The sequence below is a fragment of the Acytostelium subglobosum genome, assembly GCF_000787575.1.
Source record: "Acytostelium subglobosum LB1 DNA, scaffold: scaffold8, whole genome shotgun sequence".
NCBI classification, from domain to species: Eukaryota; Evosea; class Eumycetozoa; order Acytosteliales; family Acytosteliaceae; genus Acytostelium; species Acytostelium subglobosum.
In genome coordinates, this window is record NW_012236525.1 from 695,427 (window position 1) to 709,225 (window position 13,799).

The window sequence follows — 13,799 nt, forward strand, 5'->3', positions numbered from 1 at the left end:
AATTGAATCAAGTAAATCCAACAAGTATTCTGACTTGGTCGTGTAAAGGGGAGTTGAGGCGGAGTGCGTGTCGTATAAGGTGAGAGAGGAATGAGTGTTTGAGAGACTGGATGCCATGGCCTCAGGAATGTGCACACAGGAATATAATAATATTTATCAACTTGTCGATGTTGATCAATTGCTGCTCTGAGAGTTCAACAGATGTGTAAATGACTGGAAGAATGACAAGGATAATGTTAGCAACCTTGTGATAGTGTGATTGGATTCCAAACTAATATAACTTACCATTGGGAATTTATCAGAGGTGTCTGGGACAATGGGCGATCGATCCATGGATATGGAGAGACTGTTCAGCTTGAAGGGCTGGCTCATGGGTGTGGCTGGTGTGATGGGATCAGAGTTGAGGAGTTCGTTGGACACGTGGGACAGCAGGTTGGAACTGATCTGCAGCTTGGGCAAACGGGAGAAGGATGTGGAGGTTTGATATTGCTTGTTTGAAATGCTGAAGAGGTCGCTGCGACGTGACAGGCTGTCCTCTCGGGTCTCCAGTTCCTTCTCCTTCTGGTCCAGGGTGATGCGCCACTGCTCCAGCTCCTCTTGGCGACGCTTCAGACGCTTGGCATCCTCGCGCTGCTGGTCCTTCTGGAGGTCCAGCAAGCGCTGTTGGCGGGTGACTTTGTCAAGCTCCTCTTGCTGCAGGCGCTTCTTGTTGACGAGCTCTTGTTCATTGTGTGAGAAGATCTCCTTCTCGACCTCTTGCTCCAGGCAGAGCAACAGCGACGAGTCGATGACTGATGACGCAGAGTACGAAGCCGATTGTTGTAGTGGGCTCGATACTGTCATGCGTGGTGTGCTCTCTGGTGACATGGATGGACTTGGTACAATGGAGTTGATTGGTGAACTGTTGGCACTGTCGTCAGAGTAGAACTCTGGGGATGAAGGCGGCTCCATCGACTTTCTCTTCCTCTTGTTCTTGTTCTGGTCATGCTCCAACCGGCTCTGGACGGACATCAGATTGAGACTGATGTTTCTTTGTGCTTGGGATTGTGAAAAGGTTGGTACTTCATCAGAGGAGGACAATGGCGAGATGGGACGCGAGCTCGATGGTGACGATGAATCGTCACTGGTTGTGTGCTTGGACTCGAGCAACTCGGGCAGCACGAAACGGGCGTTCCTGACCTTGCTCTCCAATGATGTAATACTGCTGGACCTTCCAAGGTGAAGCATTGATGTTTGTTGTGATTGTTGTGAAGAGGAAGAGGATGTGATTGACTTGGTTGGAGGGTATGGCAGATGAAGTTGTGGTTGTTGCTTGTTGAAGTGGGCCTTGCACTCGGTGCAGCCAACGGTGAACTTGTCTTGAATTGGTTTGTGTGACTCGGGTGGATGGCTGACGCGGCCCTCACAGTTCTCTGGACAGGCTTGATGACGCTTGTGATGGAATCCACAGGACACTCTCTTTCTATTTGGGCGTTTATCACGCTTGGATTGTTTGATTGTGATGTTGTTGTTTGAGGTTGATGTTGGACTTGAAAGTACCAAACATTGTGGAAGTAATGATGGTGATGACATCATAGATGACATTATTGGTGATGACGAGGATGACATTATATGATTGTATATACAGTTGGTAGAAGGGGAATGGAAGGGGAAAAAGGAAGTATTTGTATTGATTGTTGGACTTGTGTATTTGAGTGAGTGAATTTGTTGTTGGATGTTATGGATGGATGAGGAGGAACTCAGATGTTCGGGGCTCACAATGTCTAGATCGTGGAGATATAAATATATAAAGTGGTTGGTTGGTATCCGATGACTGGTAGGCCTGGTTGAGATGTGCTGGCTGAACTTAAAAACCAAGGTTGGCTATCGGTAGTAGATCCTGGCGGTCCAGATGCACGTGTTAGATGGATGGTGGCTCCCTGACGTTGTCCTGATTGGAATAGGAAGTAGGAAAGTAGGAGTAGATGCGGTAACTTTGTAATAATAATTTAATAATTATTATTAATGTATGGCGCAGCAAGGTGGATAGTTGATTGATTAATTGATTGTTTGAATTGTTGTCTATCTCTCTCTCTCTTGTCTTGGTATCAATTCAAGTTAAGGAGGAAGGTTGGTGCAAGGTTTGATTTAATTAATCGTTGGGTGTATTTGCACGGAATGGAGCAAATGGAAGATTAAGATGGTTGTCGAAGCGTTGGCCGAGATGATGATGTTGGTTGGTTTGCTGATGAGCTAGTTGTAAGTCCTTTTTTTAAAATAATTAAGGATTTGATTGTTTGTGTATGTGTGCGAGAGTGCGATTGATTGATGGATGGATGGGATGACCGAATGTTGGAGATGAATGATATAAGTGGTTGAATGGCTCTGGTAGGCTGAAGATGAAGTAAGGGGTGTGATGTGATACGTGGATGGTCTTGAAGGCCTGGGTGTATGTATGACTGAGCGAGCTGAGGGCTTTGATTGTTAGATACAAAATAATAAAAAACGATCACTCTTGTTGGGTGATGGTGAGTCAAAGATGGTCACACACAATGGGATTGTTAGATGGGAACAGAGTCGGAGTTGATGATGACCGAGTTGTTTGTGTATATGTGTGTATGTGTTTGTCTGTTTGTTGTTGTTATAAAAGTTAAGATGGCGGATGGATGCCTTTGCTAGACTAGACGGGTGTGGAGAAGGACGTCTCCACCGAGGTTGGTGATTGAATATGAGATTTGTTGCAAAGATGTGTCTCCCAGTGAGTGTAATCAGCCCCGTCATTAGGATTCGTGCAATCAAGACTTGATGATAATATCTAGATAAATATCTTTCAATTTAATAATATAATTTTTAAAATGTGTGTGGGTTAGTGTTAATGATCAATCAGGGTACCTTTGTGTGAGTCACACACTCTTCCTTCGCATAATGACCAACCAACACAAACAAAGGTCAACAAGCAACACGTCAATGGTGGAATGGTTGGTGTCCTCCGTCCGAGCATTTTCCAAGGAATCGTTTCGCAATGAGTGGCTAAAAGGCCTTGAGTACCCTAGCCCCAACCAGTGGGGGAGTATCTCTCAAATACACACCTGCGGACCATCCTTGTCAAGGTGCCCAAAGTAGGGGAGTATCTGAATCGGACTCTAGGGTCACCCGAGTCCTGTGTATCAATCAGGCATCTTTGCAGGGTTGGCGGGCTCATCTTCCCACCTTAGTGGCACGAATTTTAAAATATCCTAGGATTTTGATCAGCCCCGGTGTAACTCGCCCAGGCACCACCCGGGTCTATTTTGCCCTGGCCTGTGTCGACCCGACCGGGGCTTTTGATCAATTGGGGGTGGACGATATGCTTAGGACACCCATCATCTTATTATCGTTTGCATTATCTGTCTGTAGGAGGAACACTCCGTCATTGGTCGTTCTTAAGAACCAGTTGCAACCTACCGACTAATGAATCTTCAACTCGATTCGAGTGTCTATCTTGGGTGACCATTAAGTTGTTGTAGTGTGCATCTAATTCAAGTATCCAAGTTACAATGCTGTGGTCATTAATGTAGTTACGACCTGATCTTAAGGTGAATGATCATTCTCTCCTACGATGACCATCATGGATACCAAGGTCGTCAATCGGATTTCCGACTTCACTCTAGTGTATGGTTCCACCACCATCTTCATCTTCACGTTGCCTTGTAGGTAACCGGACTATGTGGATCTACCCTCCGATACATTGCAATGATGAGATGCTCGGGATGGGATGGGTACCAACAAGACCATGATGTTATGTCTGTCATCATCATGTCCGCAGGTCAAGGACTTTGTTTAAACAAGTTTAGTCGGATGCCATCATCTACACTCTTCACACCAGTCCCTCTAATGTGAGATGGTTGAGTATATAGTATTCTGTTGTTGGATACATATATTGCATTCAATATTTAATATTATCTATATCTCTATCTCAATCATTTAGTCAATGAGACTAATCATACACTTTACCTCTTTATTATCTCTCTTTGTGTTAATAAGAATGTTTGAATGAATGAATGAGTATGTTTGACTTCACTTGTCAAATGAATGAATGAAAGAATGGTGGTGTGATGTAGTCAACGAGTCGGAGAAGGGTATCGTATGCGTGTATGCGTGTTACCAACCAAACAACAAACAACCTAGTGTTGTTGATTGGTTGATAGGTTTATTCAGTTGTTATAACTATCTCTTCAGGACTCTCATCCTCTGTAACATTGGACTGGGTATCGTAGGATGCACCTTGGTCAATGTAGGATGTATTGCCCGATTGTCCAGCACTGTTGGCAATGTAGTCACTGATGTTGGCGTTGTTGTATTTATCGTATATCTCTTTGTACAGTTTGGTCTTTGACTCTGATGCCAACATCTTCATTATCTCCTTGTGTCGTTGTTTGTAGATATAGTTGAAGATGACCAATCCTACTAGAGCCACGACCACAACTACACCAACAATGATTGATGTTCTTATTTGTTTGTATATGGGCACGGCTGGATCATCCCTTGTCCTGCAGTCGGGGATATCCACTGAGTCGGACCAATCCTCAACATTACTATTCATGTTGATGATGGACACTTTATATTTGCCTCGTAGGTTGTCGAATGTGATGTTGACATGTCCACTACTACCATCCACTGATTTAGTGATTATATTGGTTAAGTTGTTGTTGTTGATTGGGATATTCTCCAACTTGACTTCCAGAGGTGATGTTGTATTGAGCTGTACCTGTAGTAATTGGCACTCGATATGAATGATTGGAGTACTATTAACTTGAGGTGACAATATGTTTAGGTCGACAATGATACCAGGTAGGAGAAGTGAACCATCTGGATTTGAATTATAAGTTTGGCTGAGACCATTGGCAACATGTTGCCAATTAGACACAAACAATATACAAATGAGGAATATAGAGTTAAAGGATAGAGATAGATTTGGCAACATATTATTAACTGTTGTATGTGAAGGGTTGTAGGTTAGATTGATTGTTTGATCGATTGATTGATTAATTGATTAAGTGAATGATCACATAATAAATAGAGCGAGAGGGAAGAACGATAGCATCATTGGATTTCAGTGATGTATGAGTGAGTGTCAGTGGCAATAATTTAACCATAGCCATGAGGGTCTTTGAAATCCCCCATCTTCAAGGATATCCAACTCGAGGGCGAGTGTGCATAGACTCTGACCATTGATGGTTTGGATGACACCTCTTCCACAAAACGCAAACCAATCAGATCGCTTGAAATATTGATGGGCGAGTGATTTTGATTTTGAACTCCAAAAACTGAACCATTTTTAGAAGTTTCCTATCAGGATTTGGTTGAGATGCCCGCCCCATCACCTGTTGGAGCACGACGAATGGCTTGAACCTAATCATAGGACATCCGTGATAAAGTCAACATTAAAGGTGTGTCACTTCCTTTCAATGACTAAAGAATCTTTCTTGTTCTTTGTAAATTCAAACATGTTGTACTTAGATTTAATGTAATTTTAGATCTATATTAATGGTATTCTTCTTTGATATATTTGATCAAACCACAGTACATCATGACAATTATAGAATCAACTATTAGTTAGTATAAGAAAACAGATACAACAAAAGGTGGCTCATGTGTTTTTGATCAGGTGGCACATGCCTACTTTGCAAATGGGTGCCACCCATTTTTTGATCAAACCATCAATCGACAAAGTTGTAGTCTGTTTTTAGATCAATATGCACAAAAGATAATTATTAATAGATACATATATATAGTATATACTAAGATGGGATTGGTGATGTCAACACTTTGGTGGTTACTTGGATGGAACAATGCCATATCGCCTCAAACCATTGTAATGGTAGGATTGGATGGAGCTGGAAAGACAACTATACTATATAGTCTAAAGCTTGGGCACCTGGTCCAAACTACTCCTAGCATTGGATTCAATATCGAAACAGTCCAATATCGTAATATATCATTCTTCATATGGGTATGTTCCTTTGATTGATGTACATCCTCCCATTCAATCATACTAAACTCACTCATAATGTAGGACGTATGTGGACAGAAGGAATATAGGGCTCTTTGGAGACATTATTATAATAATGTCAATGCCATTATATTTGTAGTGGATTCAAGTGATAGGGAGAGGATGGAAGAGGTCAGGGAGGAGTTGATGCATGTTGCCAATGAACCAGCTCTCAATGGTGCCCCACTTCTTATACTTTGTAACAAACAAGATAATCTAAATGCTGCTGGAATCAATGAGATAGTATCATTACTCAACTTGGAATCCATTGTTGACAGAAAGTGGCATTGCCAATCCACCATTGCTCTATCTGGGTAATGGTCTGACAGATGGTCTAGAGTGGCTATCAAAGATACTTCTGCAGTCAAAGCCACAACCTCAACCGCAACCGCAACGGCAACTGAATGAGCCGGAAAGAGGAACAAGATAAATTTAATGTACATAAATAGGCGTTTGATTGGTTTATTATCTATACAGGGCGGGTTGTGTAGTTGACTATAGTATATATTTGGTTGATTGGCGATGACTCAAGCATGGTGGACTAGTTCCAGTTGGCCTCTTTGATTGATATATGTGATTGTTTGATGGTACTTGGACGTTTAGCCGTGTGGAACACTGGCTTCTTCTCTTTGTCATACTTGATCTCTTCAACCTTTGGCGCGAATGTAACCGATTGACTCAGTGATGGTTTCTCATACTTGAGATCCAATGTCACCATCTTCTCTAGTATCTCCTCCTCGTCCGAGTCGAGTGTAGGCTTTGGTCTGGGCGGCGACATTGGCTTCACCAGGGGCGGACGCGAGAAGCTCTTCTTTGATGATGATAGGCCCCATGATGAGAAGCTGCTCCTCAGTGAATGCTTCTCCTTCTCCTTCTCCTCGGGCGGTGTCAGCTCTGCCACCTCCTTCTGGAACATTGTCCACTCTTCATTGATCTCGTGCTCCAGACGCTCAATGACACTGTCACGCTCGTTGAGTGCGTGCAGCATCAGACGTTTCTGGAAGATCAGCCTTCTGATCTTCTGCTTGTCCTGGCTCTGTACCTTTGCCTTGTTGCGACGCTGCAGACGTCTCTTCTTGGCCTCGTAGTCGATCATCTGGTCCTCCTCGTCCCATTGTAGTTGAATGAGTAGATCATCTCGTTCATTGATCATTCTTCTTGTGAGTGCCAACTGGGCTCTATACTCCTCAATTTGGGCTTCCAGATCTTGGTTTCTCATGTCCAGCTCATCAGTGGACATGTTTGACATTGGGCCAGTGTTGGCCAGGGCGTAACTATCAACAACAAGAGTAGGGTCCATGATTGATTGTTTGTTTAGAAGATGGTAGTATAGTAGATAGTAGTAATAGTAATGGTACTAAAGATAATAAATAGTATTAATTGATTGATAATATAGACTACTGTTTGATTGAATGAGAGTACTGGAGTTTGTTGCAACACTGCAATGTTGTTGGAATGGATGTGCTTATATCTGCGTCGAGTTGGAATGTGGTAGTAGGTGGATGTGTGGCGAGGGTGAGGTTGATGGGATGATGGCTGGCCAGAGAGATAATGAATGAAATGTTGAAAGGATGAATGAATAGGAATGGTTGATGGACAATGCAATGTGGAGGTGATGTTGAAGGTGATCAACTAGTTATTATTGTTGTTGCTAGTGTGTGAGATGTATGATGTATGATGGATGATGATAATAATTAGTGAGTGATAGATGACAATGACAACACACTGTAGTGAGAGAGAGAGAGAGAGAGAGATGTTGATTTATAGGCTACTTTGACTAAAGGGAGGAGGGCAGAGGCAAGAGTAGCTGATGTGTGAATGGCCTTAATTATAACATCATCATCAGCATTGTTATTATAACAACGCTATTTATAAAGTTAAACCATCGTAGCGGCCCAGACTTGGCGGTGTGCCTGTCCCTCGGGCGCCCTTTGGTCAGGTCAGGGTTAGCCAGTCCCCGCCACACACCACCCGCTGCTTGATTGATTGACTGGCTGATTGGGATGCATCTACCCTGCTCCATCTACCTCCTTTGCCACCAGTGTGTTTGCCAAGTGGATGGTTGGTTGGTTGGTTGGTTCGTGTTAGTTGCAGAAGTGCCGAGACTTATTGTTGTTGCTGTTGTTGTTGTTGTTGTTGTTGTTGCTGTATTGTTGTTGTTGCTGTTGTTGCTGCTGTTGTTGTTGTTAGCATCCTTAGCGGGGCAATCTTACCACTCACTCAATCACTCCTTCTAACTCAAAGTGTGAGTAGATGTTCCAGTTAGCCAACCACAATGCTAACTGGTCGATTACCAATGGAGAGGACACACACATTAGTTCATCTCCACCTTGTGTGTTTATTTGTTTGTTTCTTTGTTGTGTGTACCACACACATTGTTATCTTACTTAGAGGTGATGTATTACTTTCATTCACACATAACACACAACACCAAGCTCACACTCTATACCTTGGTGTTCATGGCAATAATAATGATGCAATGAATAAAGATCTATCTTGGGGATTTATGGTATCGTTTGTGGATAATGGAATACGAATTACTTTATAATATTGTTGTGTTGTTATATTTATTTATTATTAATATCAAGTATACTTGATTGATTTTAATCAATCGGTGACAGGTGAGGGTATTGACAATAATTTTATTAATTATTATATTTATGGATCTTGGATTGATTGAATGATTGATCAATATAGAAGATTCAATTTAAAAAGTTATTTGATAGATATGGATACATCTTTATTCTTCTGAATCTGAATATACATCATACCAAACAGGACATGTCAATACTATCAATCATTAAATAAATTAATAATCAATCAATCAGCCTCTGAATCTTATTCTTTCAATTATATGCTAATAAACAAATAAAATATATTAGCTCTTGATTAAAACATTATTTATTTCAAGTGATAGCAATAAAATAAAATAAAACAATGTTTATTTGTGAACTCCAACACAAACACTCATTTTCAATGAAGAATGAAAAGTAATCAAAAAATATGTCAATTAGGGTGTGGGGGTTGGTAATGATCAACACAACATAACACCACACTGTCGTCAAGAAGTCTCATCATTACATTACAAACATATAAACAAACATATACTCTGACGGTCAAGTGAAAGACCTCACTTCTGATACTTCTCTTCATCATCACCATCATCTCACCTCAGCGGTGTCTAAACTCAACTCACATCACTTCAACACATACTACAACTACTACAACTACAACAACTAAAACAACTACAACACTAGGTACTAATAGTACCTCTATATAACATTACTATTTATTTATTTATATTTTTATATATAATATATATAACATATATTTAGAATGTACAAGTTATTTGTAACAAATGAACATCTTATACTTAAGAAGGAGACACTACATGACAGTGCATTGGCCATAAGCAGGACTGACTCATCATCGATGACCATCATGTCCAAGGCCGATGTGTTAAAGTCAAAGTTTGTAGAACCTCCTCGTGCCTTTCACTGCTGTCTAGGTCTATTCACCGTCAACCGAGGTATGATGTTCATCATCAAGATCATCAAGATCATCACTCGCTCATTCATTCAATCAAACAATCAACTACAGAACCATACTTGGTAGTTGTTGAGGATGCATCGATTATTGGATCAGTATTCCTACCTGGTTCGACAGAGCAGAATGTTATAATGAAGATCAATAAGACAGACTTTGTAAGCTTTAGATCGGGCAAGGGAGTTCATCCAATCGAGTTGCAGGAGGAACGACCTTACACGCACGTGATGAACCTGCTCAACACGGGCGACTTCTACTGGGTCAAGTGGCCGCAAAACCACTTCTACGACATCACGCGATCCTTCCAGGACCAGGTGTGCGACCCGCGCTCCGACATCCCCTTCTGGGAACGCATGGACAAGCGATTCTACTGGAACAAGTTCCTGCAGAAGGACTTTATCGCGTACAGGCTGATGGACTGGTGCTTCCCCATCATCCAGGGCTACGTCACCTCGACGCCACTCGGCGACATTGGCGGACGATCAGTCGACTACATCATGGTGTCGCGTCGCTCACGTTTCCGCGCGGGCACGCGCTTCAACACGCGAGGCATCGACGACGATGGCAACGTGGCCAACTTTGTCGAGACGGAGCAGATCATCAACGTCAAGAACTTTGGTACGCTCTCCTTCCTGCAGCTACGCGGCAGTGTGCCCGTCTTTTGGAACCAGTCATCGCCACAGTTCTCAGACTTTAAGATCAACATGTCCAATCTCTCCAAGATTGGCAAGATCAGCAAGAAGAAGATCTCTGTGCTCAGGACGACGCAGGCAACCACGCCCGCCTTCCAAGCACACATCAAGGAGATGCTGTCCAAATATGGCAACATAGTGATCATTAACCTGCTCAGCAAGCTGAAGCAGGGCGAGGCCGACCTCGTCAAGGCGTACGAGGAGCAGCTCGACATCCTGAACGCAGACACCGTGACCTACATTGCCTACGACCTCAACGAGCAGCTCAAGGGCAATCGCATGGATTCGCTCGATCGTGTGATCGACGACATTAACCGAAGTGGCAACGTGGGCTACTTCTTTGTGACGAACCAGCGAGTGGTCACCAGCCGACAGAACGGCACAGTGCGCACCAACTGCAAGGACTGTCTGGACAGGACCAACATCGTGCAGGCACGAGTCGCCTGGAAGTTGTTGGAGCATCATCTCTGGAGCCTCAAGGCAATGGACCAGCATCACAGTCTCTCAAACTATACATACATTGCACAGCACCTCAAGACGATCTGGGCAGACAATGGTGATGCGTTGTCAATGCAGTACGCCGGCAGTGGCAGTCTCAAGTCAACACTGACGCGAGAGGGTGACTACGGCTTCAAGGGTATGCTGGCCGATGGCAAAAAGACCGCGCTCAGGTTCTACGTCAACAACTTTAAGGACACAGGTCGCCAGGAGGTGCTGGACCAGTTCCTTGGACTCAACGTCCAAAAGACAGGCACAGAGTCGTCGCACGACGATCGCATCAGAAGGCAAGTGCAGGAGCGCAAGGATGAGTACTCCCAAAAGGAGTACAGGAACGTATTCATTGGCACGTACAATGTCGGTGGTGTGCCCTCTGGCCAGTTCGTCCTCGACGACTGGCTGACACCGCCATCGCCCTACCAGTCGCCCGACATCTACATCCTTGGTATCCAAGAGGTGGTCGAACTCACAGCCCAACAGATCATCGCCACGGACTCACAGATCAAACAATGGGAGGACACAATCATGCGCAGTCTCGAGAAGATCAATCCCAAAGTTCGCTACGTTCAGTTGCAATCCAATCAGCTGGTGGGTCTGCTCATGTGCATCTATGTGCGCGAAGAGCAAGTGCACCTGTACCGTGAGGTGCAGGCCAAGATCATCAAGGTCGGACTGCAAGGCCTGGCTGGCAACAAGGGAGGCATCGGTGTGCGCCTAATGTACTGCGATACTTCGTTCACCTTTGTCACTGCGCACTTTGCCGCCGGTCATGGCAACGTGGAGGACCGTGTGTCGGACTACCACGACATTAACAACCAGGCACGATTCGGCAGCAAGAGCCAGCACACGATCGAGGACAGCGACTACTCGTTCTGGTTCGGCGACTTCAACTTTAGGATCAATCTGCCCGACGACGAGATCAAACGAATGGTGCGCTCAGACAACCTGACATCTCTCTACGATCACGACCAGCTCAAGCAGTGCCTCGAGGCCAAGTCCGTCTTTGTCGGATATCGCGAGGAGCAGATCACATTCGCCCCGACCTACAAGTACGACTTCAACTCGACTGTCTATGACACCAGTCCCAAGCAACGAGCTCCCGCCTGGACCGACCGTGTGCTTTGGCGCAATAAGCCCAACCACGACATCCGTCCACTTCACTACAGCCGCAAGGAGTTGTTGACGTCGGACCATCGCCCAGTTCGCATCTATTTCCAGCTGCAGGTTACCAAGGTGGACAAGGAGAAGGAGCGACAGTTGAGACATCAGCTCTATTCCGACTCAATGAACAAAGACGGCGCCAATCTCTCCAAGTCGGTGGTACCCGCGCAGCCCCAACCAAAGACTCTACAGCCACCCATGATTCAAACGCAGTCTGCGCCAACAATCACCGCCTCTTCGTCCGGTGGTTCAAACACGCGGCCCTTGAGTGGTGGCGCTCGGCCACTGCCATCAGTGCCCTCACAGCAGCAACAGCAGCAACAGCAGATCATGCAAGAGGTTGTGACAACCAGGCGAATGACTGGTGGCGATTCGTTGCCACATCCATTGACCCCAACCAAGCCCATGACGGCGGGACAACTGTTGGATCAGCCTGTGATCCTGGAGAAGCGATACCCATCACCCATTGACGCACCTCTCGAGCCCTCTCGCTCTGGCTCGGCCTCCCCATTCCAACCAATCCAGCCCAATCTAAGCAACAATGTAACGCCATCCACACGCTCACCAATGGGCAGTGGCAACCAACAACAGTTGGCACAGGCAATACAAAGGCAGCAACAGCAGCAGCAACAACAGCAACAGCAACAGCAACAGCAACAGGCAATGTCCGATGATATGTTTGCCCAGATACAGCTGTTCCACGATGCTCCAACACATGCCATCCAGCCATATCAACCAATCACAGTGACACAACCACAACCAACATATGATACGCCTCCTCCGCTTGCCTATCCACAGGAATTGGTACCATTCCCACAATCACAACAACAGCAGCAACAACAACAAATGTATCAGCAGCAACAACAACAGCAGCAGCAACAGCCACCACCACAGATGTACCATTCACAACCAACAATGTATCAACCACCCATGGAGCTACTGCAACCAATACCCAACGCAACGACTTTTATACCACCAATCAATCCAGCTTACTACAATGCCCAGCCAGTGTCCTCATCATATCCACCACCAATCGACCCAATCAATCTTAATCCAAACGCTGCTCACAACATGCATTTGATCAATGGTATGCAGCAAATGCAGATACAGCCACAGTCCTACACGCTCCCTCCACCCACAACGTCTGGCTCTGGCCGGATGATAACCAACAATCTATATCAACAACAACAACAGCAGCAGCAACAACAACAATACCAACAACAGCAACAGTACCAACAACAACAACAATATCAGCAACAACAACAACAATACCAGCAACAGTACCAGGGTGGCGGAGGTAATTCCTTGATCTAAGTTAATAGCACAACTCCACATTACTCACCAACTGTCGCAATAAACATCCATGTAACATTCCAATCCATTCCTTTCCATTCCTTTCCATACCAAGCCAAAGGACCATAATATTATCAAAGGGCACACAAGTCATTTATGGATATTCCCTTACCTTGGAGGACTTCCAGACTCTTGTACATTTTTGTCAGTGACCTTGAGACTTTGCAGACACATGTCACATGATAGACCATTCTACAAATGGACCTATCCTAGTTTATTCCTTAGAGTATTGACCATTATATCTTGTATCCTCTATGTCCCCGGACAATCGATCAATCACTACTTACTAATCATTGTGGCTGTGGTCCACACCCACCAGCTAGATTATTAGATGAGTTCAGATAACTTTAATAGGTAAAGACATCGGGCCTAGGCTCCTAACTCTGGACCACGTAGACAATCTACTTCTAATTATCGAGACAATAGTAATGGACACATTTAGTAATAATTTTAAAATTATCTTTCATTATACAGATAAGATGATGGGTGTCCACAAGTCTAGTGTGTTTGTCATATGATTGAATGAATCAGTGAGTTGA

The 13,799-nt window shown here is 44.3% G+C and overlaps 5 protein-coding genes across 5 annotated transcripts; 2 read left to right on the top strand and 3 right to left on the bottom strand.

Moving 5' to 3' along the window:
• Positions 1 to 174: 174 nt before the first annotated feature.
• SAMD00019534_046720 (hypothetical protein) lies at positions 175 to 1,608 on the bottom strand (the record flags this gene model as incomplete). Its single annotated transcript, XM_012900162.1, has 2 exons — positions 175 to 213; positions 286 to 1,608. The coding sequence occupies 2 exons, from the start codon at positions 1,606 to 1,608 to the stop codon at positions 175 to 177; spliced, it is 1,362 nt and encodes a 453-aa protein (XP_012755616.1).
• A 2,560-nt stretch (positions 1,609 to 4,168) lies between these two features.
• On the bottom strand, positions 4,169 to 4,561 carry SAMD00019534_046730 (hypothetical protein; the record flags this gene model as incomplete). The annotated part of the gene is made up of 1 exon (XM_012900163.1): positions 4,169 to 4,561. One exon carries the CDS (start codon positions 4,559 to 4,561, stop codon positions 4,169 to 4,171), a length of 393 nt encoding a protein of 130 aa, XP_012755617.1.
• Positions 4,562 to 5,749: 1,188 nt separating this feature from the next.
• On the top strand, positions 5,750 to 6,328 carry SAMD00019534_046740 (hypothetical protein; the record flags this gene model as incomplete). The annotated part of the gene is made up of 2 exons (XM_012900164.1): positions 5,750 to 5,971; positions 6,035 to 6,328. Coding segments are annotated over 2 exons (516 nt in total), but the record flags the coding sequence as incomplete, so codon positions are not given.
• Positions 6,329 to 6,551: 223 nt separating this feature from the next.
• SAMD00019534_046750 (hypothetical protein) lies at positions 6,552 to 7,310 on the bottom strand (the record flags this gene model as incomplete). Its single annotated transcript, XM_012900165.1, has 1 exon — positions 6,552 to 7,310. One exon carries the CDS (start codon positions 7,308 to 7,310, stop codon positions 6,552 to 6,554), a length of 759 nt encoding a protein of 252 aa, XP_012755619.1.
• Positions 7,311 to 9,346: 2,036 nt separating this feature from the next.
• On the top strand, positions 9,347 to 13,221 carry SAMD00019534_046760 (hypothetical protein; the record flags this gene model as incomplete). Its single annotated transcript, XM_012900166.1, has 2 exons — positions 9,347 to 9,539; positions 9,611 to 13,221. 2 exons carry the CDS (start codon positions 9,347 to 9,349, stop codon positions 13,219 to 13,221), a joined length of 3,804 nt encoding a protein of 1,267 aa, XP_012755620.1.
• Between the last annotated feature and the right edge of the window lie 578 nt (positions 13,222 to 13,799).